This window comes from Porites lutea, chromosome 3, assembly GCF_958299795.1.
Source record: "Porites lutea chromosome 3, jaPorLute2.1, whole genome shotgun sequence".
Classification (NCBI taxonomy): Eukaryota; Metazoa; Cnidaria; class Anthozoa; order Scleractinia; family Poritidae; genus Porites; species Porites lutea.
Window position 1 is genome coordinate 50,440,116 of NC_133203.1, and position 24,137 is coordinate 50,464,252.

The 24,137-nt window shown below is 38.2% G+C and overlaps 1 protein-coding gene across 1 annotated transcript; it reads right to left on the minus strand.

The window, feature by feature from the left end:
- Positions 1-4,574: 4,574 nt before the first annotated feature.
- On the minus strand, positions 4,575-16,088 carry LOC140931388 (transmembrane ascorbate-dependent reductase CYB561-like). Its single transcript, XM_073381196.1, has 4 exons — positions 15,746-16,088; positions 11,057-11,259; positions 9,447-9,601; positions 4,575-7,949 (listed from the first exon to the last, which is right to left on the minus strand). Exons 1-4 carry the CDS (start codon positions 15,948-15,950, stop codon positions 7,784-7,786), a joined length of 729 nt encoding a protein of 242 aa, XP_073237297.1. The 5' UTR covers positions 15,951-16,088; the 3' UTR covers positions 4,575-7,783.
- Between the last annotated feature and the right edge of the window lie 8,049 nt (positions 16,089-24,137).

Genomic DNA, 24,137 nt, shown 5'->3' on the forward strand with positions numbered 1-24,137 from the left:
CAAATCATACTTACGTCTCAGTCGCCTTGTCAACTGACGATATCCCATAAAGGAGCCACATGAATTCTCCAGTTCTTCCAGAACAGCACCGACTATGTGTTCTGTGAGGGATTCATTGTTATGCCTAGCTCGTTTTAGCCCTAAACGCTTAAGAATTCGTTTTAATGTTCGCACAGAGCAAACAATACCATGTCGTAGAACAAGGAAACCAACTATCTCAGCGTTAGTTAAACCTTGATTGAAGTAGCTCGTAATTAGGTCCTCTCTTTCGAGACCTTCATCTTTCTGTAAGGCTGGCGTATAAGCAGGCATAACGCAGTTCGAGAGGCAAACCATGTTTAAAATGGCTAGTAAAGGTAACCTGTAGAAAAAATTTACACGTCTGTTAAGCTCTTTCATTTAACTATAATTGGATTCACCTAGGCATCACTTTAAACAGCAATCAGGAAAGCGTACCAAAACATTACTGCGTGAAGAACTTGTTGACACAGTACCACACCATGCAGCATTGAGATTGAATGGTCAGAAATCAGAAATCAGGAGTTCGAACTTTGTCAAGTCTGAAGTCTGAAGTTTGAAGTCTGAAGTCTGAAGTCTGAAGTCAGAAGTCTGAAGTCTGAAGTCTGAAGTCTGAAGTCTGAAGTCTGAAGTCTGAAGTCTGAAGTCTGAAGTCCCTCCTCGGCTTTCGTAGTTTTCGATGCATTAGTAAGAAACTGTGAACACTTCTGAGCGACATAAAAGAGGAGAAAAAAAATAACAGATGGGCCGTAAGATCACCGTGCAATAAATATAGCCCGCAGTACATTCAACTGTTATGACATTTACAAGTTTTCGCATGTTCTCAGTAGTCATAATCCCCCTGTAATCCTTCTTCACAGTGTGCGTTTTTTTAACCAGCGGAAATATAACAAGTTGGCTGTGTCCCAACTGACGAATCGCGGATAACGATGTCAAAAAAAACAAACAAAAAAAATTTTCTCTTCAATGATATACACGTGTATATTTTATGTTAGGAAAGTCCATTTTAATAATATAGTTGGTCCATTTGTCAACTTTACTGGCGTCAACAACTACCTTTCAGCACAGTTATCACAATAATCAGCTCGTGGCAACGCCAAACGAAATGGTCGGCCTTTATTGCCGTGATTAGCCACTGAACGACCCGCCACTATTTTTGTATGTTTTTTCCCTGGTACTAGCTAAGATCTTCCTAGCGAAGGCAATTTACATGGTGCTAGGATCTTCTTAGTACTAGGATCTTCCTACCTCTCAGCTAGGAAGATGCTAGTACCAGGAAGATGACAGCCCTAGGAACAAGTACAACCCTTTGCATGTAAACCGAATACAGAAAACATATGGCTAGGATAATCAGTAGGCTGCATGTGCGGTGCATGATTACCAATACCATTCCACCCCACCTTCCGCTATGAAAAAAAAAAAGAGCAAAAGAATGAAACTATAAAGGGGCAGGGTGATCGTTGTCGTTTTTGTGGGAGGTGGTTATGGAGGGGGGTGACGTTGAGGTTAACGTAAGAATGAAGGAAATATTGGGAAAACCGTTATACTAAAAAAAAAAAAAAGTTGTAGTAGACTAAGTTTTCTTTGCGATAGAGGACTATGTGGTGTTTGTCTACCAATTTTTTCTTTCCAGAATCTCAAAAACAGTATGGACGTTATTATTCGAGTATTTTTCAAATTTTCCACAGCTATTAACACCTCCTCCATCCCTGCACCTCACAACAAAACAGGTATTTTGATTTGAAGCACATAAATTAAGCAACATTTTTTTGTAACAAGTCAAGAGGCACAAGTCAAGATGTACATATTTTAAGACAATTTACAAGAAATTTAAAAGACAATTGCAAATTGTACATATTTAAAGATGAATGTTAAACGAAAAGAAGCATTTTCGTGATTTACATTTCTTTTTTTTAATGCACTTTGCATGCGCTATATAGTAAGTGCTGAACCTAAGTCTTTTTTTAATTATGAAAACAGGACTGAAAAGGTATTTCGGCTGGCGCAACCACAAACCTCAAAGGGAAGAAGAATCTCTTCTCAAACAGAAACCGAGTGTATTGTGTTTTATTAATTACTGAGTAAAAGTAATTACACAAGGTGACCTACAACTGAAGAAATGAACGAATAAGATTTTACAAAACAAAAACTAGTAACTTAACTAAGACCTAAATTATCGAAATACACACTGTAAGTTAAATAATTTTGACAAAAAACGTTATGAAATAAAAGTAATCAAGGCTAAAATAGTTAGTGATAACTGCCAGTTTTATATACACATCAAAACCAACCCACCTATGCATACGGTGCTTGACAAGTGAACCAGTATATATAAAAAAGACCCATTGCCAAGATTGACTGAGGGTGGTGGGGGATGCAAGTTTTAAAAGTTGTAAATGAGTAAAAGTACAAGTAATATATAATTATGTTGTAGTTATTTCATATTTCCAGTTTATTTTCATTTTTCCATAGTTTTTGGCTAAGAAAACGTATGCTAATTTGAAACCAAGAGAAAGCAAAAACTACATGAAATAAAAATTTGACTGCTTCATATATAAATACACAACTTAAAATGTGTATATTTAATAGCACTAAAAATGAATTTAGAACCAGTAAAGCATTTCAAAAGAATGACACCATCATCATCATTATTAATATTAAGTGTTGCCATATAATATTACTATTTATTGCCATTACATTATTACATTATTGTTATTATTGTTAATAATATTATTATTATCATTATTATTATTATTTTATTGATATACATTTCTTTATTATTAAAACTATGCATGCACTACATAGTGAGTGCTGAATCTAAGTCTTTGTTTAATTATGGAATCAGGACTGAAAAGATATTTCGGCCGACGCAACCATGGACATTTCGAGGGGCCGGAAATCAGAAAAATGTGGGCGTGGGTTTGGGATAGCAGAAATAAGGGTCCAGTTGCCGGTAGGAATTCAGACATCAGAAATGAAACTCCTGGGCCGCTGGTAAGAAATGAATCCGGAGATCGTAATTTAGATTTCGAACCCGAGATTAAGGTCTATTTTCGGGGACGCAGAAACCCGACACCCGATGGCTAAATCACTTCCGACCCCGTGAATTGAATTTCGATCCCGGTATTAAGTCTGTTTACGGGTCCGTTATTGGCAAGTAAAGAAACCGACCCCGCTTACTCATTTCCGGCCCCGTGAATTGTATTTCCGAGGTCGGAAATACCCCAGAATAATTTTGAACGGTTTTTTAAACCATACATTTGTAGTTCAATCTAGGGAGGGTGGGTGGTCCATTGTATTTACCGTCTATGGGTTGTGGGTCAGCCCAATTTACCCACCCGTGTAGCTGATCTCTTGCTTGCCTCCAGCCTCTTAGAATAATCAAAACGTTTTTCCCAATAATTTTTCCAATCAAAACAAATTAATTACGGTCGTTCTTGAGTTTACTTGTAGTCAATAAATATCACCTTGTTTTTTCCTTTTTATCAGGCAATCATTCTATTTAATATTTTCCTGTGGATCATGTGTTCCACCCTCTTTTTTAAAGAACCTTCTTTTATAAGAACGTTCAGCATGAAATTTGCCAAAATATTAAGAGACCGATCGTGTAATACGTCTCAGAGGGGAGGGGGGGGGGGGGTCAGAAAAGTGTGGTGTATAAAAACTTTACCCCCCCCAAAAAAAAATACATAAGATAATTGTACCCCCCCCCCCCCCCCCCCCCCCCCCGCCGCCTCCTTGGCAATAACACTTTTTAAAATGCAGCCCCCAACCCCTTCTAGTCCAAGTCTCTTCTTTCATCCTTGGGCGTTGATTTCATAAGCTGTAAGATACCGCAGGCAGGAATCGGCTCCTGGATACCGGTAGTCAGCAGCCACAGCAGCGTAGCGTGAGATTTTGAAGGTGCACGCAGGGGAATAAAAGTTCGCGCGACGAAGGCTCCCTGCCTGGGGTCTCGGAAATGCTATCTCCTGCGTTTTCTGCGGGACATTCTCAGTAAATAAAGACGAAGGAAAATGCAGTAATTAGTTGTTTATTTTACCCATCTACTGTATCTCTAGTGTCATCGGTAAGGTACAGTGTTTACGGCAAAAAAGGGTAAAACACTGACACCATAAAGGAGGATACAAGCGAAGGGCGTAATAAACGATCGGGTCCCTAAGAACATGCTAAGAACATATACATGAGGCTCAGAGTTAGGTTGGCGTGACCTAGAGGCTTTAGAAGTATTTAACATGTGCTTGAACTTTGTGATGCTATACACTGAATGCTACAACGGGTGTCCTGTCATCAGATCTGTAGGTTGCTTAGAAGTTATCACATTTCCGCTAGAAATTTAAGAACATCCATATTCACATTTCCAGGCTGAAACTGCCCAGAAAATTAGAATAGTCCAGCCTCACCACGAAAAATGGACGTTCTTATTATATATATATTAAAAAAAGAGTGCAACATCAGGGATGATTTGCCGGCAAGCTCCTTTGCAATTTAACCCTATCAGCCGCGTGTTTAACCTTAGTAAGTTTTACTCAAACAGGTACGATTCACACGTAGACTTAACTTAAATCATCTCGTGCCATTTCTTCCTTTATTCATCTTTAAGAGTACACAAAGCATGCTCTAGGCATGAGTGCAAGTTCTGGCCGGAAAGTTAAGCTGAGTATAGCCTGCGTGACAGGCGTTAACAACGGAGGAGGAAGAAGAGCGAATTCGCGCGAGAGAGGAAGGGTTCCCTTTACCCCGCTATTCCATCTCCCTTTTAACACCTGTCACACAGGTTAAGCTGAGAGCAGCAAATCTCCTATACTTCTTCCAGCCTGCGAGCAAGCTCTCCTATTTTAGCAAGCAAAGCGAGCCTCGCGAGAACGCGCCGCTCGCTCGCGCGTTTTCGCGAGACTCGTTTCACCTGCCCAAATAGGAGAGCTTGCTCGCAGGCTATATTCCTTCAGGCCAGATGGATAACAAGGCACTATCATAATTAATACCGACAGGTGAGTCCTTCAGTGGTTAACAATTCCTATAGCTACATGTACTAGTGATATTTATTTTAAGCAACCTGCTAAGTTTCAATACAGTCAACTCATCTTTGGTGGACACCTTCCCATACTGAGTCAGTAATAAAATTAACTCCGAATAAACATTGGCTGTTAGAGTCGACTCCCTTAATTTTTCCAGACATCAAATCATGGTCCTGCAGGAGGTGCCCCCAATATCGAAAGTTGATTGATTCCTGTAAAACAAAACTACGAAGACTAGCAATGTTTTCATTGGCTTGGAAAGCTGTTGATTAATATGGCTCAACAGTTATTGAACAAATTAATGTCACAGCTCTGATCCCTCATCAACACGCAAGCAAAGGAAAAGAAAGCAAAATTCATAGCACTGTGTTAACAAAATTAAAGTGTTAAATTAAAATGTGCTGCAAAAAAATCCCAAAAAATAGTCCAGAAATCTGACTAGCGCTGAGGCGCTCCTTCGACTAAATACGGCAACTCTTCAAGACGGAGGCCACTCTCATGATAGTTTCTAATGACTAGAACATAGTCACTGGTAGTAAGAGACGTTCTGTAGCGCCTCTTTTTAACTTCCCCTTATCTCCATTAAGGCCCCCTTTTTGAAAAGTCATAAATAATATAGCACACCTCCCCCACTCCGTTACTTTGTTTTGATCCCGTTACCTTGCTTTTATTGCTTACATTTGATGGTCACTAAATTTAAATAAATAAACCAATTTGAAAATAACTATATTTATGATGAACGGTGGATTGCACAAAGTTAAAGGTTTGGTGTATGACAATGGGTGCCCTACAAAGTGATTTTAACTTCTCTTCACTGAGTTATCATTTATTAAAAAAATGAGCTACCTAGGGTTACCTCTCAAGTTTTAAATTACTTCCTCCCTTTCCAATAATTCTGCTGGTCAGGAAAAGATAAGCTCCAACGTTAGAGACTGAGATATACCTCCAAAAAGTAATTCAGCTTAAAATACAATATTATCCTTGTAGGTAATTCTTAAATGAAGTCCTTCAACAAAATTTTGATCCCATGACCTGACTAAAGGAAACATGTTACCAACCATAGAATTTTGTACGTTCACCATTATAATTTATGTTAAGACCTGTGTGCAGACATCTCATATTAATTTTCTTTGCTTCTCAAAGAAGCAGACCCTTATCTGCATGAACCAAAGAGAATAAGAGACACAGGCTACTTTAAGATTTCTATTAAAGATCATAGTCACAAATAATTTTTGATGACAATAGAAATATTATGACAACATTTAAATAAGAATTCTCTGATTGAATCCAACAGCTAATTTTTTATAACTAGCTAGTGCTGACCACATTTGGACATTTTTCTATTATGAATGTCAATTAAGTTTTTCAGATATTACCACCAAAGGTTCCATCAATAAATTTATTATTTGAAAGTTGAATCCGTTGGTATAGATTTCAGATTCATCTCTGCATTCGATCAGTTAATCCACATGTGAGATAGACGTGAATTTTTACCAGCTCTGTTTTCTTCAATTTGATATAAAAGTCTTCAAAGCATGCAAAGATTTTTCAATCTGACTGAATACAGAGTAAATTTATTTTTCAAAGAACTGATACATAAATGGAATCTTGGGGGTACCCTTGACCTTGCTTGACTGCCGTAAGGAATAATTGAGCTTGAAAACCTTTTTGAATTAATAAAATAGTTCTTGAATTCAACTTTTACATGATATGGAGAGTTATACTGGAAGGTGTTTGTGAACACCTTCAGTCCTTGATCTGCATAATTTTCCATATCATAATCAACCACATTCAGTAATTAAGAATTAGAAACTTAACAATCATTTGTAAACTAGTTGTTTCAGCATTATTTAATATTTATTGTTAGTCTGTGAGCAGGCTCTTCACTTGGGGAAGTCAATCTAGGAGTCATGCATGAGCGGCACTCAAACTCGCTAGAAATGGAGAGCTTGCTTTCAGACTATATTATTGTACAGTTATTTTCCATAACCTAAACAAACTAATGTAACTTGACTACTTTTACACTAATGAAAGGTGTTATGACAAAAATATAATTTATCAAGAAAGAGAAACTTCATATCTCTGACAAGTTCTTTAGGTGCCAATTTTTGCCCCCCAAAAATAAATGTGGAATGACAATATATTAACTATTAATAGTGATTCTCATGATATTAACTAATAATGCTATGTACTAAATGAAACTAAAAATAATGTAATACTAACAAAGTATAATAATCTACCCCAAGATAACTAGACTACATTATCATTATGTAGAGTCAGACCACTTCTCAGGTAAGTTGTTTGGATAGTACCTTTTTCATCTGAAAATACTGTAAAATTCCGAAAATAAGCCCCTCCACGTATAAGCGCCTCCAAATATAAGCCCCCCAAACCGGTAACGCAAAAAACGCTCCGTTAAATCGCCTCTCCAAATATAAGCCCCCTGGGGGCTTGTACTTGGAAAATTGCCCTCAAATACAAAGTAAAACAAAGCAAAAACAATAAATTTGCTTCCAACTATATGGCTAGCCCAATCGATTATGAAACGCAAATTTCCCTCCGTAGATAAGCCCCTCCGAATATAAGCCACTCCAAAAATAAGCCCCTCAAAAAGGGCCTTTGAAAAATATAAGCCCCGGGGCTTATTTTCGGAATTTTACTGTAAGTTTACTTTAAAATTGATAATCTTAATAGTGAGATCATCAGTAAACACTGTCAACTTATTCAATTAAATTGATTTTGATGATTCATTCTTTGCCATTGTTGATCAGGGATACTCGTTCACCCTCTTCTGTGTCGACCCTTTTGAATGCATCATTCGTCACCACAAACACAACAATTCCAGCAAGAACAATAACAGTCAGACCTAGTACATTCCCCAGCTGAGCTTGAGCAGGCAGAGAGGCATATACTCTGAGAAAAAGCAATGGTGTCACATGCTTATAACTTAATTTAATGTTTCCTGGCAGGTAACCTCACTCAGGTAATTTTGATGTTATAAAGTTAAAGATAAACACTAAATAAAAAAAAAAACTATAAACATATTCGAAAGCACTAATTAATTAAATGCTGACATACGCAAACAACTAACAACTGGTACACACAAAAAAAGTGAAAACAAACAAAAAATACAAGCAAAAAAACGAAACAATTAAATGAATCAGAGTACATTAAATGATCGATTGAGCAAGTGCTAGTGTACAAAGCCTGTAAGGAACTTAATATGTTCACAGTTGGTGAACTGAAGAGATTTGCTGGATCATTGCGTAAACTTGGAGAAGAAAATGCCAGAAGCAGTAGAAGGCTGTCCTAGGGTTACAAGTTTGAATCACATTCTATGGCACCTCAATGTCCGGCACTCGTTGGACTACAAATCTAGCTTAGATTCCACAATCTGACTCCAAATGTTGGATATGGTTGATATGTTTTTGATTATTTTAATTATGCTTCTATGCAAATTACATGTATTTATGTTTATTAAAGAGCAACCAAAATGTAATGTCTATTAACAAACATGTTTGGAAGGACACATCCTTATATCAAGTAGGAAAAAAATTGAGGAAGATGTTTTCTTATTCAGTAACACAGGTGGCTCAGAAGAAAAAAAATTGAGTATACCCCCAATAAGAGTTAAACCTGCAATATATGACCTTAGGGGTTACTAGTCCAGATGCTCTGCCACCGAGCCACAGGAGACTAGTGAAACCTAAGGCAACTATCAAAACTATGTTCTTTCCAGTACTGCATTAGCTGAGTAGCCTGAGAAAACAGCCGACATTTAGAGTAGAGTAGAGTTGTTTATTCAGAACCCTTTGCAGCTAAGAGCTGGGTAACAGGATCGTACGCAAATTACACATAATTAACATTTATCTTATGACAAAAAATCTAAATATTTCACAGATACAAATTCTGAGAATCTTTTTGTCTTACACATTTTGTTATTATAGTTCCGGCAGCTTCGTAATACACTAGAAGATGAGTGGGTTCCTTTGCTACTCATGGCAAGACCAAACACAGGGTTGGATGGTCTTAAAGTATGCATAAATGATTCGCAAGAAGCAGCCCTACGGTCTCCTATGCTATCACTGTTTTCTCCGCCAAATGACACCTGGAAATGAGCGCAGAAATTCCATACTGATGATGCGTCTCTACCCAGATCTGGGTAGTGCTTCTGATTGGCTGAAATAAATTTCCCATGCGGCACAACCAATCAGAAGCACTACCCAGATCTGGGTAATGACGCATCATCAGTATGGAATTGCTGCACTTGTTTCTCAGACGTCATTTGGTGGGGAAACCAATGGTAACATCGCCAAATGACGGCTGTTTTCTCAGGCTACATTTAGCTTACCCCTGTACAACTATGTAGATTAAACAAGAGGTTCCGTAAAAACAAAGAAGGAGACTTACCCTGTGAAGAAAAGTTTTTCATTGATTCCCAAGAGAACGGTTCCAATAGCAAGTGCAAAAATAAATATACCAAAGAAGACATGCACTGACAGGTATGTTGCACGGGGACCATCAGGCAGTGTAGGAAACAGAAAACTCACAAAACCAAAAACAAGCTGTATAAAGAGTAAAATGGAAATATATAACATTTAACCATAAACTGAGTGAGTTTTCATGCACTGATTGGTCAAGAGCTAAGTTTGACAAGAGTAGCTGACAATAGAAATGACCTGATGATGGTGCAATTTGTTTTTCTCCTAAATGCTGCGCAATTTTTGAAGAAATACTTCAATGGAAATGTTCCAACAAATAAATGTTCAAAATGTTCAAAACTTTGCAGTTAAACCACTCACCTGCAGCTCATGGTTCCACTTGAGTTTTGAACATTTTGACGTCATTTCTATGGTTGATAAGATTAGAGTCTGTGGAAAACTGTTGTCGATCTGACATCACTATTGGCATTAAAAGTTTGTCTTAATATGTTCATGTTGGTCATACACAGCTCTGACATATACCAGTTTGTCTTCCTTACATGTAGTTTCAGTAATTTATGTTTACATAAATTACAGTTATAAACTTCCTTTCAAATTATAATATATTCTGCTTCTTGTGATCCCAGACGAAGACAGTTTTGCCAAAACTTCAAATGGTATAGCCAACCATATTTTAGCATGCTTAATAACCATTTTCCCTATAATCATAATAATTATTTCAAGATATATTACACATATTATTTCTTATACTGTAAAAACCCTCGAGCAAGAACCTGGTTTTCAAGAACCTGTTCTAAAGGCTAAAAATTGCCAGTCAGGCCCCTTTATACACAGGGTTCGCAAATACGCCAAAATTGTTCAGATGACTCCATTGAGGTCACAGAGGGAGTCACTTCAACTCAAGAAATTTTTGGTAACAAACAGGGAGCCACTTCGACTCCAGAAATTTTCGGTAACAAACACAGTTTTGTCCTTACCTTTTTCGCAACAAATACAATTAACGTTAATTGTAAACGTTGTAAACCTTAATTAAATCATCAAAATTAAAACAGGAAAAGGGTAAATTACGATCAAAGTTTACTCGATGACCGCCATCACGGATTTGAGCTTTCCAGGTCAGTGGACCGCCACAGCTACTTTGTGTATCGCTCACGATAGTGTATACATGCTGGACCACGTGCCGGAAAGTCTGAAAATGGCTTTTTTCGTTATGATACTTCACCCCAAATATTCCAAAATGACTCCAAAATTTGTGAAGCAGAAGTCACACTGACTCCACGCAGCAATAAAATTTGCAAACCCTGATACAAGAACCTGTTAAGCTTAAAATTTGAAACAGGTTCTTATTTTCTAAAACCTATGAAAAATTCTGTACATTTGGACAAATGAGATAAGTCGACATTTAAGAACCCCCTAAATTTGTGCTTACAATTTATGTAAGAACCTGTTTAAGCGAACTCTGAAATTGCAGGTTATTACTCACGGGTTTTTTAATACTGTTTTGCTACCACCCCTCCCCCCTCCTGAATGGGATGCTAGTTCATTGCACCAATGTATCATTACCCTCCTGAAACTCACCTGGGTGGTAAACAAAATGATGGTAATCAAGCCACACCAACTGTGCAAACTGTAGAGGTTGTTAATATTATTAGCGTTGTGATAATCAAAGGCTGCTTTCAAACCAACAACAGCAACACAAAAGGCAACCAGCTGCAGACCAAAATGGACCAACTTTACAACAAACTTGTTTTCATGCCGGAAGACTCGGTAAACAATTATGGCTGAAAAATATGTACAATGAGTTAAAATAAGAAGAAATAGCAGGAGCAAAAGAACACAGAAACAGTTCCAGAGGGATCATACAATTAAGTTTTATTATTATAACATTACTTATTATTTTTCATTCTTTCTTTTTCATGAATTTCCCTAAATCAAACATCAAGAAAATCCTAAATTATGTCAATATATTTAGAAATAGTACAATACAACTATTACAGACTACTGACTAGGAGACGTTTGATTAATTGACTGAAATGAATGAGATGAAATGAAATGTTGTGGATGAGAGGACAACAGACGTGTCCTCTTTACATTATATATCACCATGTTAACAGTAAGCTTGGACATCAGCATACAAGGGTGCCACTAGCAGCTGCTATCAGTTCATTTATGAGTTAACTGCCCCCACCCAGCCCAAGATGAATGATGAGTGAAAGGTATACCACACCACCTGGGAAACTCCTGCCTACTCTTTTTATCCAGTAGTGAGCAGGGTTTGCAAATTTTATTGATGAGTGGAGTCAGTGTGACTTCTGCTTCACAAATTTTGGAGTCATTTTGGAATATTTGCAGTCAAGTATCACAACGAAAAAAGCCATTTTTACACTTTCCAGTACGCGGTCCTGGCATGTATACACTATCGTGAGGGATACATGAAATAGCTGTGGCGGTCTGTTGACCTGGAAAGCTCAAATCCATGATGGCGGTCATCAAGTAAACTTTGATCGTAATTTACCCTCTTCCTGTTTTGTCGTGCAGTATAATTTCTTAATTTTGATGAGTTAATTAAGGTTTGCAACGTTTACATTAACGTAAATTGTATTTGTTGCGAAAAAGGTAAAGACAAAACTCTGTTTGTTACCGAAAATTTCTGGAGTCGAAGTGGCTCCCTGTTTGTTACCGAAAATTTCTCGAGTTGAAGTGACTCCCTCTGTAAGCTCGCCGGAGTCATCTAAACAATTTTGGCATATTTGTGAACCCTGAGTGAGGCTTGACTAAGGAAAGAAGGGTCAAGGAGACATTAAGGCTCCTGGCTTAATGTCACCACCCAATGATGTGATCATTTGAACTGATACAAGGTGTTAATTAACCAGCAGCAGTAATTTAACCCTTTAAACCCCTAAGATCAAAATTTAAATTCTCATTTGTTGCCCTAATTCATTTCCTACAGAAGTAGTGGAGAGAAGTTGATCAAATATCAAGTAAATTCATCTTGTGTGATCAAGTCCGTAATTCCCATGACCTCTCTGTTTTACAAAGCATTGATATTACAAAGAGAAATTTGATGCTGATCACTCTCAGGACTTAAAGGATTAAAGACCCTAGTTGTTGGTCTGGATGAAGTTTGAACCCACGACCTCCTGCTCGGCAGACTGGCCCTTTCCCCACTGAACTAGTCGGGGAGCAGAGACTGGCTGATTGTTACCCAGTTTACAATTGAGCTAGCCCCTGACCATCCAAGTAGATCCCAATTCAACAGTTTTAAGGGTTACAGACAAAATTGACACCTAACCTGTACAAGGGGAGACACCTTTCAAACTGTGACCGAATGAGTAATATCAGTCAATTTCTTTTCCCTCCTTGATTTTAAAAGAATTTGAAAGAAGAAGTGAAGAGAGAAGTCAAGGGGACCGTGTCACTTTTAACCCAAACAAGTCAAATTTTGAAAACTATAATCTTAGCATTACCCTGCTAGCAGAGGTTTCTTTCTGGCATGTTCTAAAGCATTAACAAAGCTTTTTTCAGAAGATAATGTGAACTGCGGAAATACAAATTTTAAATGAAGATATGATCCTGGCAGTGGTAATTGCAATTTAAGCAATTGCAAATAAACCAGAAAAATTTTTTCGGGACTTCAATGGGATTTGAACCCATGGCCTCTGTGTTTAAGTGCTATGGTGCTCTACCATTCTTGCACCCTACTAGTTAGCACAGTTACCAGGCCTCAATTTATTGTTTAAAAGATGCTCAAGGCTTTATTTGTATAAAAATGAAAACAACAACTTGTTTGATAAAAAGTGACCAAAAAGGTCATGCAACACTAAAGATTTAAGAGCGACGGTCAGGAAAAATCGAGCAAAATCTTGATTACGTGGCAAGAGTTGAAAGATTTATTTCGTTTTTTGTCCATAAATAGCTTTTAGGTAGATAAGAAACCTGATGTAAATTGTTCCCACCAAAGGCCTTTTATTTGCGAGAAAAATTAGAATACCGGTTTTAGGCTTCAGAGTCTCAGAATGGTCTAATTTTTAACCTGAAATTCGCTAACATCAACTTTCATCATGTTCGCAAACAAAGCCGCACTGAGAAATTTGGACACTTCCCATCAACATAACAACTCTATATCTTTCACTAGAAGATACGTTTAGGGAAATAGCAAAACACGTTGAACTGAAATAATTCTTAAAATGAGGACTAGGTTTTCACGATAACAAAAACTTAAGTTTATTAGTCATTTTCGACAGCAAAATTTAACATGTGGTATAGCTCCAAATTGTCTTCCTTCTAGTTAAATCACACATTTAGACATTCATCTAAAAGACAACTGGGAATTGGCTTGGTTTCGTGAAGGAAATCTCTGTAAGACAGCATTGAAATTCAGGAAATTTTATGGTAGGGGCCAATGGTGATTGTGTAAACACTTCCAATTATTTTGAACACACAAAAGTAGATATTTGAACCCTATTAAAGTGCTACTTCTTCTTACTTCTTGTACGTTTTCCCATTTCATAGTTGCTTTTCTAATCAAGGAGTGAGGAACAGAAGTCAATTTGGGTCAATTTTAGCCATTTTGAAACACCAAACTCCACTAGTTCGCAACTCTACGTTACGATCTGTTTCATGAGTGCCATTGACGTAACGTACGTTTGAAGAAAGTCCGTGCATTCAATATGTCAGTCACAAAGTCACCGTCAGTAGTAACGCAACTATCGGTTTATACATTTTGATGGATATGTTTTGAGGAAGAAAAACTCCATCGCGCTAGAATTCTAGTACTTACTTTTTACGGAGATAAAAGGACTTGACAATGGTAATTCACTATGGATAAGGAAACAAGAAGATATTTTGCTTGGTTACATTACAAAACAAGGAAACTCGCAGCCATTAAAATAATAAGCTATTTCGGTCCCGCTTCACTAAAATTTGTCGGACTCCAATGCTTTCAAGCCAATGCCCAATGTCTAATGTGTGATTTAAACAGGATGAAGAGAATTTGGAGTTATACCACATGTTAAATACTACCGTCAAAATGAGTGACAACCTTACGTTTTCGTTATCGTGAAAACCTATTCCTTGTTTTTGAATTATTTCAGTTTGACGAGTCTTACTATTTCCCTGAAACTATCTTCTAGTGAAAGAAAAAGAGTTGTTCTGCTGATGGGAATTGTCAATTTTTCTCCACACAGCTTCGCTTGAGAACCCAAGGGAAGTTGATGTTAGCGACTTTCAGGTTAAAAATTAGGCCATTTTGAGACCTCAACCTCAAAAACCAATATTGTGTGGCTCCTGAAAATATTCATACCCCCACCACAGAGAGAATTGGAAATTCCAGAGGGAAGGGGGATTGGACGATAAAAAATCACTTTCCAAGGGGTTAATTTCGAACTCAGTACGCTTGAGCATAGACTGAAGATTTTTCTTCCTTGAAAATGTCAGTTTAGTTCCAAACATCAAGCCATGGCCTCAAGAGGACAAGAAATGTACCGAAAAAAATTGAACTTAGCGCTTCTGTTGAACCTCTCTTCTTCGCAGTGAACTACCGATGGCATTGTTCTTGGCTTGGTAGCCATGCCAGACATTCAAAATCCCCTCGATAGGGACCCGTAATTCTCCTGCCACTTCTTTGTAAAAATGAGCAAAAGCCTTCCCTAGGCAACCCTGCGAATCTGGTTTTGTATCGGTTGATTTTCCCCTGTCTATCCCTGCCGAGGGTATTTTGATTTTTCCAGGTCGCACTGTAACCATTTTATCGATCTTAGACAAAGTCCCATACAAATCCTTATAATTTGGCTTCCAGTAGGCTTTTGTGATTCTGGGTGCCCTGTGGAAGGAGCAGATGAAAAATGGAAACTAGCTGGAAAGTTACCTAAGATATGTGAAGGTTTTCTAAACATGTAAGCACAAACATCTGAGGGCAGAAATAGCGCTCTGTCAGGATGTCGACTGATTGGCGATTTTGACAAGCCAGGGCGACAAATTAATCAAATATTTCGGGCCCTTCCGTATCTCCCAGTTGTTTAAAAAAAATCGGATCTTTCGAATTTGATTTTGAAATTTGGTTTCAGTCATTTTCTCCCTTGCTTTGTGAACCGCACTTCACAATGACAGAGCATTTTGGGATCAAGAGTCAAATAAAATACTAAGAAAGCAATCGAATGCCCTTATTATTTTTAGCTCTAAGTTAAATTTTGTTGTTTGAAAACAGGTGTTGCATAATGAGCGCCATTGTATACTGCTAAAATATTAAATATATTAGTTCGATCGTACCTTCGCTGAATAGGAAGACCATACTTGTAACCATTAGTAAAGGATGATAGTTAAACTCCTGGCTTGAACCGTCCCATGCAAACCCACCAAGGTACTTCGCCATCCACACGGCTGTCATTACGATTGCAGCAATCCCCAAGACTTGAATGGCGCCAACACTTAGAATGAAGACGAAAGGCCGAGAGGCTTTTGTTTCTCGTTCCATGTCAGTGTGCTGTACTACTTTATAGAAGAATGAAGAATTTGGCTTTTAAAGTATTATTGAAGAAGAGTTCAACCTCTATTCAACGCCTCTGAGTCGACCAACACTCGAACGTCGATCTCAGACTGACAGAATATACAATCCCATGACTAATAAATTTTGTACGAAAATAATTATGAAAATAAGCTCAAATTACAAAGTAGCACACGATCTGTGATTGGTCAATTCAGTGAGTGGCAGTCTCCTGTATCCTACCAGGGCGGATAAAGGTAGGGCGGTGAAACGAGCGCGTCCGAGCAAAAAGGTGTGATGCAGTGGACTGGGACTATGTTTAGAAATGTTGCTTGTTTTCGACTTCGGTAGGGGCTTGCGATGAACACCGCGGCAAAACGTCTACGCATGCGCCAGGTTGAGCATTTCCGGTCTCTTTTTCAGTCACACTTTTCAGTCAGATCAAAGTCTCCCGCGCGCTCGGCTTCATTCTGTGTGCAGCTTGGGGTTAAATTGTTATGCTTCATGCTGCTCGTGTTTTTGACTATTTTATTGTTATTGAAATTACTTTTATGGATAACCAGGCACAGATCACCGAAACAATTAGTCGATTAGATTCAGAAAAGGTAAGATGATAATAACTCAGTGTGTAATTTTGGCTAGAGCGTCAGGTAAACTGATTTTCATTCACGAAAATAAAGTTTTTGACTGTTATTTTTCACTTAACCTGGCTGAAACTAAGACATAAAATTAAAACGTTATCATTGCAAGCTTGTGTATTGTAGTTCTAATTTTCAGTTCTTCAGTTTCTCAGTCTACATGTGTTAAAGCCGATTCAAACTTTATTTGGAAAACGACAACACACAATCTCTTTGTAGTTTTGTTTACCAGTGGGTTTTACCGTGTTTTAAAACGAAACTCTTCTGGGTTGATTGCCATGAAACATAAGCTTAATTATACTGTTGAGCCGGTTGGCAGCAAGTTGACAACTCTATTTATTTATTTTTTCATTCTCAGAATCAGAGAGCGAAAGCTGGTTCAGTGGCTTTTAGAAGTCGAACTTTTCATGCCATGTATTTAGCAGCTAGAAGTTTCGTGTTTGCATGAGATGCAGCCGAGCCGCACAGTCTGAAATTATTGAAGTCTTCAACAAAAGAACAACCATGTCAAAGAATTAAATAGGCATTTTCTTGAATGAAAGTCATTTATAGGCATGTTTAGTTTCTCGGTGACTGCAGTCATCAAAGTCAAAGTTGTTATTAAATCCCGCCCATCTTTTGTTTTGAGTTCTTGTTTTCTCTGATAATAAAACAAATTATTGAACGGACTAAAATTTTATTTCCTGGTTTTAGTGTTTTTTATGATAATGATGACGTCTTTATTTTGGTTTCTTTCATAAGTATTGTTATTCTTTTCTTAGTTGTCGCCTTCTCCCAAATTAACTTATGCCAAACCAGTAGCATGCAAGAAAGTCAGTAAAAACAAATTCGTCTTGTCGAGCGCTCGCGACCTGCAAACTTCAAACATCATTTTCACCGTTGGTGCAAACAGATAACCATGTGGTGCAAAAGTTTGAGAATAGAAAAATATATAAGCTTTCGAATGAAGTGATTTTTTTGGCCCCCTTTTTTGTCTGTTTCGCCCTTTTTGCTTTTAAACTTGGCGCGACGGCAAAGTTATGCTTACGCTATTGGTTTATATACTAGACCGGAAATAAAAAGCTGACCGGATATTAAATTTTGTGCTCATGCGCATTGCGTTTTGCCGCGGTGTTCTTGCGATGTGGTTTGTGCATAAGACACTGCCGCTGTCACTGAATTATGGCGCCTCGATAATTTGTTTTCTTGCACTTCTTCCTCGTTCCTTTGTGCTGGTACGCTGTCTCCGAGAGGCAAATGTTGCTATTTTTTGCGGGAGGTTTAGTTGGAGTAGACGAATATTTCTTTCAAAGGGTTTCTTTTATTACTTCCATGACTCTACCACTGAATTATATTTTCGTTCTGCTACTCGCCAATGTCGATGTTATTCCAAAACAAAAGCAACTAAGTATTGTCTAAAGCACGAAGGAAAATCTCATCTATGTCATCCATGGCAAAACTAAAAGACAGCAGATCGTGTTTCATAACTAGATGACGTATATTTTATAAATGCGTGCAGCTCGTGCAAGGTGAAATTATGCTAATTTCAATCACCATCATCCTTCTTTTTAATTTTGAAAAAAACATCTCATACGTCTTTCTTTTTCTTCGAAACTTCAAAATTAGTTTCCCCTCAGTTTTCACTGTTTACCTTGTTTTGTTTTAGAGAGAAAAACGGAGGAAAAACCTTACAACTAACCTCAATAAATTTTGTTTATATGCGGTTGCCGGATTTGCAACGCATTGCGCGAATCGCCATGGCGCGTTGCACCCGAGAAGCAAAGTTTGAAGAAGTACAACGCCACTATATCAATATATATCAATCTAATTTTTTGTTGTGTTATACAAAATTTATCCCCCTTTAACATATGTAAAAATTGAGGTTAAGAAGTGTTAAGCTTTTGCAAACGAAACGGCCAAAGACGATTAGGTGATATTTAGTGGAAGGAGGAGGTATTCAACACTTTCAAATTAAACTCAAATTTTGGCATTATACCACAAACAAGTTTAACTTATAGACGTACAGACACAAACATATGAAACTGTTTATTGATAATATTATGAAACGAATTTATCTATTTAACATTGTACCCTGAAATTACAGAAAGAAAATAGGATTTCCGGTTCGCAAAAAGAAAAATTTCGCCGGCCTTCAAGCGCACCGGAAGCGCGGAAAGAGCGCTCCTTCCAGTCCTACTCCGCATCACACATTAAATGAAGAGCGGAGCGCTCGTTTCACCGCCCAACCTTTATCCGCCCTGATCCTACGGCTTGGTCGCGCTTTTGCTGGTTCAATCGCGAAAAAGAGAGCAAAGGACGCTCATTAGGGCCATTTATACGAGGAAAAATAAGACGTGAACTGTACCATTTATACGAGCATGTCTTATCTAAGACGAGAGCAGCTCGTATGAATGGTTCGCGTCTTATTTCTGTTCTTGACTCGTTTTCATGTGAATGTTGCCCGTAGCAACTCCAATCCAACGTAGCGCGCCAAAAATTAACGCATGCGTACTATGCGTTCGCGTCTTATTTAAGACGCGAAGGTCATTTATACGAAGTTTTTTCTCGTCTTAGCTAAGACGCGTCTTATCTAAGAACAGGTGTTAAGGGCTGTTCTAAAATAAGACGCGTCTTATTTTAGATGAAATGTGCCGTTTATGCGGAAAGTTCGCGTCTTATTTAAGGCGCGTCCCATGTAAGACGCGTCTTATTTTTCCTCGTATAAATGGCCCTATTGTTGTGATGATGATGGTGATGATGATGGTGATGAAAATTTATTAAGGTGTCTAAAGAAGCCTCTTAGCTTAGGTTAAAAACCTATGCTAATTAGGGGTTAAAGTAAAAAATATTTACATATAAGCGCAGGTGAAAAAAATTAATGACATTAACAATATTTACAGTATGACAAATATGTCTATGAATTGCAGAGATGACAACACTTGCATCCATTATCTATTAGTGTAACTATATCTAATGTACGTGCTTTGTTTTTGAAACATTTTAAGTTGGTAAATTCTCTCAAGTCTGGGGATAATTTTCCCCAGAGATTGGGCCCCAAGTGGCGGAGGGAGTGCTTGCCATATGTTACCGTGTTGTACCTGGCAGCGGAGAAATAAGACTGCCTTAAGTTATACTTGGATCTATGCTTAATAAAAATGTCACTGATATAAGGGGGACATTGATTGTTCTTGGCTTTATACATTAAAACACAAATGTCTTGAAGTCTCCTGTTCTGTAGTTTTGGCAGTTCTGCTCTTTTTAGAAGTTCAGGGTAGCTAACATTGTTCCTAAAAACGGCACGCTGGCCCCTTTCTTGCATCCGCTCGATTTTACGAGAATCACTGGCTCGGCAAAAGTGCCACACAAGGTGGCAATATGTAAGGTGCGGCAATATTGCTGTTTTAAAAAGCATAAGTTTAGAGTTTGTCGGAATCAAGTTTCTAAGTCTCATACGGACACCAATTTTCTGACCGGCAATTTTACAGATCATGTTCATGTGCTCTGAAAAATTCAGCTTAGAATCTATTGTGACACCCAACAATTTGAGAGAGTCAGTTATGCTAATATCATGATTGTTTAATCTGATCACTTGAGTGGTGTTATTATCGCTTTGGCCCTGTCCGATGTTCATGGTTTGATATTTCTTCAAGTTCCCGGCTAGAAGATTTGAGTTGTACCAATTAGTGGCTTGCTGTGCACTTTCCTTTAGCATTAACATAACAGAGGACTGATCCCGTCCTGTGTGATAGTTCTGATGATCGTCCGCGTACATAGACAAGTTGTTACACAGTACGACAAATCGTTCTGGAATATATTCCAAAGTAAGGGACCTAGAGCGGATCCCTGTGGACAGCCTCGGTTAACAGTCCTACTTGAACTGACAAGGTCCCCAATCTTCACCCGGTAATTGCGATCACATAGATAACTCTCCAGAAGGAGAAGAATCAGAGGAGTAAAAGGATTCTTACATTAACTAACTGTTTTAGGCCCGTTTCAAACGTCGTGCTACTGCCGTGCCGAACTCAATTGATCGAATTAAATTCGACTTTAGCTCGGCAGTAGCGCGACGTTTGAAACCAAGTCGTGCTACTACCGTGTAGCACGCGCGGCAAGCCTTGGCGTGCTACTATACACGGCAGTAGCTCGACTTGGTTTCTAACGTCGTGCTACCGCCGTGCCGAACTCGATTCATGAATTATAAATACATTAGAATACATTTGAAAGTTTGCTAAACCGTTTCTTTATTTTTGTGTTTTGTTTTCGGCAAGAGGCGTTGTATTCGACTGAATTAAATTCGACGTCTGAAACCAAGTCGTGCTAGTGTCGTGCTCCAGTCGAGCTATAGTCGAGCCAGCTTAGCACGGCAGTAGCACAACGTTTGAAACAAGCCTTACACATCCTTAGCTAGGTTTTCATGCAACATGCCGGGGGCCGGGGATCTCCCACGGCTACTATGAATGTGATCCCCTGGCTACTTTTTAAATTTTATAGCAATCAGCAATGCATTCATTATATATACCAAGGGGGTGGGGGGCAGAGGATCTTTTGGGGCGGTCTAAAAATTTTTTGAAGCGGAAAAAAGGGAGATGGTAAAAATTTCTGAAGGCAGGAAGGAGGGATGCCAATTTTTTAGATGCCATTGAAAGATTAAGTATTTGTAGCATTTTTTGATAAACCACCACACAATTTCTAGTTCAATAAAGGATGTTTTCATTATTCATGCACTAAACAGCAATGTCCTTTAATTTATACAGTAACCAGCTCTATCTATATACTCCTTGTCACCTTTACTTTCATCCTGCTTTTATAACGTCACGGATTGTTTTCATCCTTATAATCATCATCATCATTGTCATCATTATCATACGGTATCTCATCAATCAATTTTCGCAGCTTAGAAGGAGTGAAAATGATCAGTCTAGAAATAGTCAGTTTGTTGGCTTTATAGTCCTATAGTTGCGCTGTAATCAGAATGATATACTTGACTACTTGTCGAGCACGGTTCAATTATGTAAATTCCCATCACGTTGGCAGGAAATCTTTAAAAAGCCTTTCGGTCCTTTTTTGATTTACATCAAGGATGGAGTTTCTTAGGATAGAAACTTCTTGCGATTGCGGTGTCATTTATGCATATCGGACGAGGACTACAATGTCTGTCGAAAGCTTTCCTTCTGATAAACTACAATCGGTAGCTGGTTGAGAATACGCTTATGTTTGAGTCAAAAGACCACATGGTTTTCAGTACGGAACCTGAAGCTTTCCGAGGAGTAGGCAAAAAGGCACATCTCAAATTATATTTCTTTAGTTTTGTAAAAACTCATTTTCATAGTCCTTTCCATTCCCTGGTAAAGAAAATAAACTTTAACCAAGAAAAGTTTTGAACCGATGCATAACGAATATTATGTTCATTTTTTTCTTCTCTTGATGAATACTGATGCAATACTCTAGCTGGTAATTTGGTCTTAGTAATTAAAAAAAGTGAATTAACTTCCATCTCCCTTTTTTGGAGAGATTTGTATTTCACTGAATGTTATGTACATAAAGCTATTTCGAGAAAGGTTGTCGTCAAAAATGTGCACGCGACAATCCCGAAAGGTAATATGGGATATGATCAATACACTAGTGTTCCCTGACACTTTTGCTGTCAAACCTACTTTTGTTGTTTTCCTTTAGCACTCACAAACATACGCCCATGGCCTCTCGTGCCATTCTTTCAAATTTCTTTGAAGAAGAGTGAACTCAAAACCAACCACAATACTTTTCGGGATTGCCGCGTGCACTTTTTCCGACTACCTCCTCTTTTCCGACTATATAGCTGTATATGTGGACCTTTCTTCAGAGGTAGGCTTGGTGCTAAAAGTAAAACTGATCAGGCCATTCTATATATTTTAGCACCAGATGTGTAGCTATCATCCGGCTTTTTGTTGGCTTTTTCTTTGTTTGTCCTCTTTTCACTTGGGCTTGTTCTTTGCTAGTCTCCAAATTTAACCTATTTAGGGATGATTGCATTTTATTATTGAATCTAAGCTGCCACACGGCATAATAATGAATGCAGCTTAACAAATAATTGTACATTTTTATCTTTTTTCAATTCAAGAAGGACAAGGAGCGCCAGAACAGTTTCCAAGATAAATCGTTAAACATTAAGTCAAGAGCATTACAGTTACCTGCGTGCAGACGTCTCTTAGGAAATAGTTACACGTCTGCACGCAGGCAACATTACTGCGAATTAAAAGGATAATAGTTTTACTTGCATTATTTTCCAGCTGACCAACCCCCGAGAACCGTGAGGAAACGGCTAACCATATTTTGCATTTCAGCACACCGAAATTTCGGCTATTTGCCATTTATCGGGACGGACCATTAGAAAAGTGATGGGAGGGGGTTATTAAAAGGGTGGAGGATTTTTACGTCCACGCAAGAATTTTTTATGGCCGATTGGCTATGAGGGAATTTTTTTTCAAGTGCAACCCTTTGTAGGATTCTTTTTTGGAGAAAATATGATTCATTCCCTTTTCCCTTCTAAATCATCTAAAAATGACGCTTCTTTGTTTTTAATTCATACGTAACTTGGACTTTAAAAGTCACATTTACTACTAGGATAGGATAGGATAGGATAGGATATAATTTATTTAATGTCGAAGACTTAGGAAGTGATTACTCAATCTTCCGAGTCAGAGGCTCATGTTAAAAACTCTCGACAATACAAAACAAAATAGACTATTCCTAATTTAAATTCGAACAAATATAACGTATAACGGACAGTCCGTATACTTTTAGCGTCTCTCCCCAGTCTTGCTCTCTGTTTTCAGCCTCGTTCCAGACCTTTTGTTGGACTGCTCGCGCGTACTTGAATACGCAAAAATACGGACTGTTTTGCAGTCGACGCGGAAGTAGCCTCACCTCAAAAGAAAAACCAAGCAAAGAAACAAGGAGGTCAAAAAGAGCAACAGCATTTACAAATGGGCCTGTGCGTCTCTGGAGGGACTGATTTTGAACGTGTAAGGCGTTACGAAGGACAAACATTTCTTGGTGTCAGACACGGAGAAGGAACGTATCTCTATCAAAATGGCGACGTGTACACGGGACAATGGAAATGCAACCTCAAACACGGGCTGGGTGTTTTGACGCGTAAAAACGGAGAAGAGTGAGTTTATTTCACGTTTATTACTTTTTGATTACTAGTTTGTCAATGAATAAATAAATATAACTTTAACGGCTGTCACAATTACTGGTAAACCCAGAAGGTTTGGCTCCGGCCGCACTTGGGGACTTTACCGAGTTATTTCCAATTAACTAATTAAAGTCAACTCGTTTAAAAAAACTGCGAGTGCGGCCGGGTTTTCTACAGTCTTAACCGAGTTCTAACCGGGTTATGCAAATCAAGGCAGAACAAAAGATTTTCTTAACCAGGTTTGGTTTTTTTAAACCACCTCGCGAGGTAGTTTAACGTAGGTTAACCTTCATCTCCACCTACGCTTGAGAATGATCCAAATTTTGGCTTTACCATGCACGTAAGCACAGTTTTGAAATTGTTATTTCGCTCCAAGTTCAGTATTTC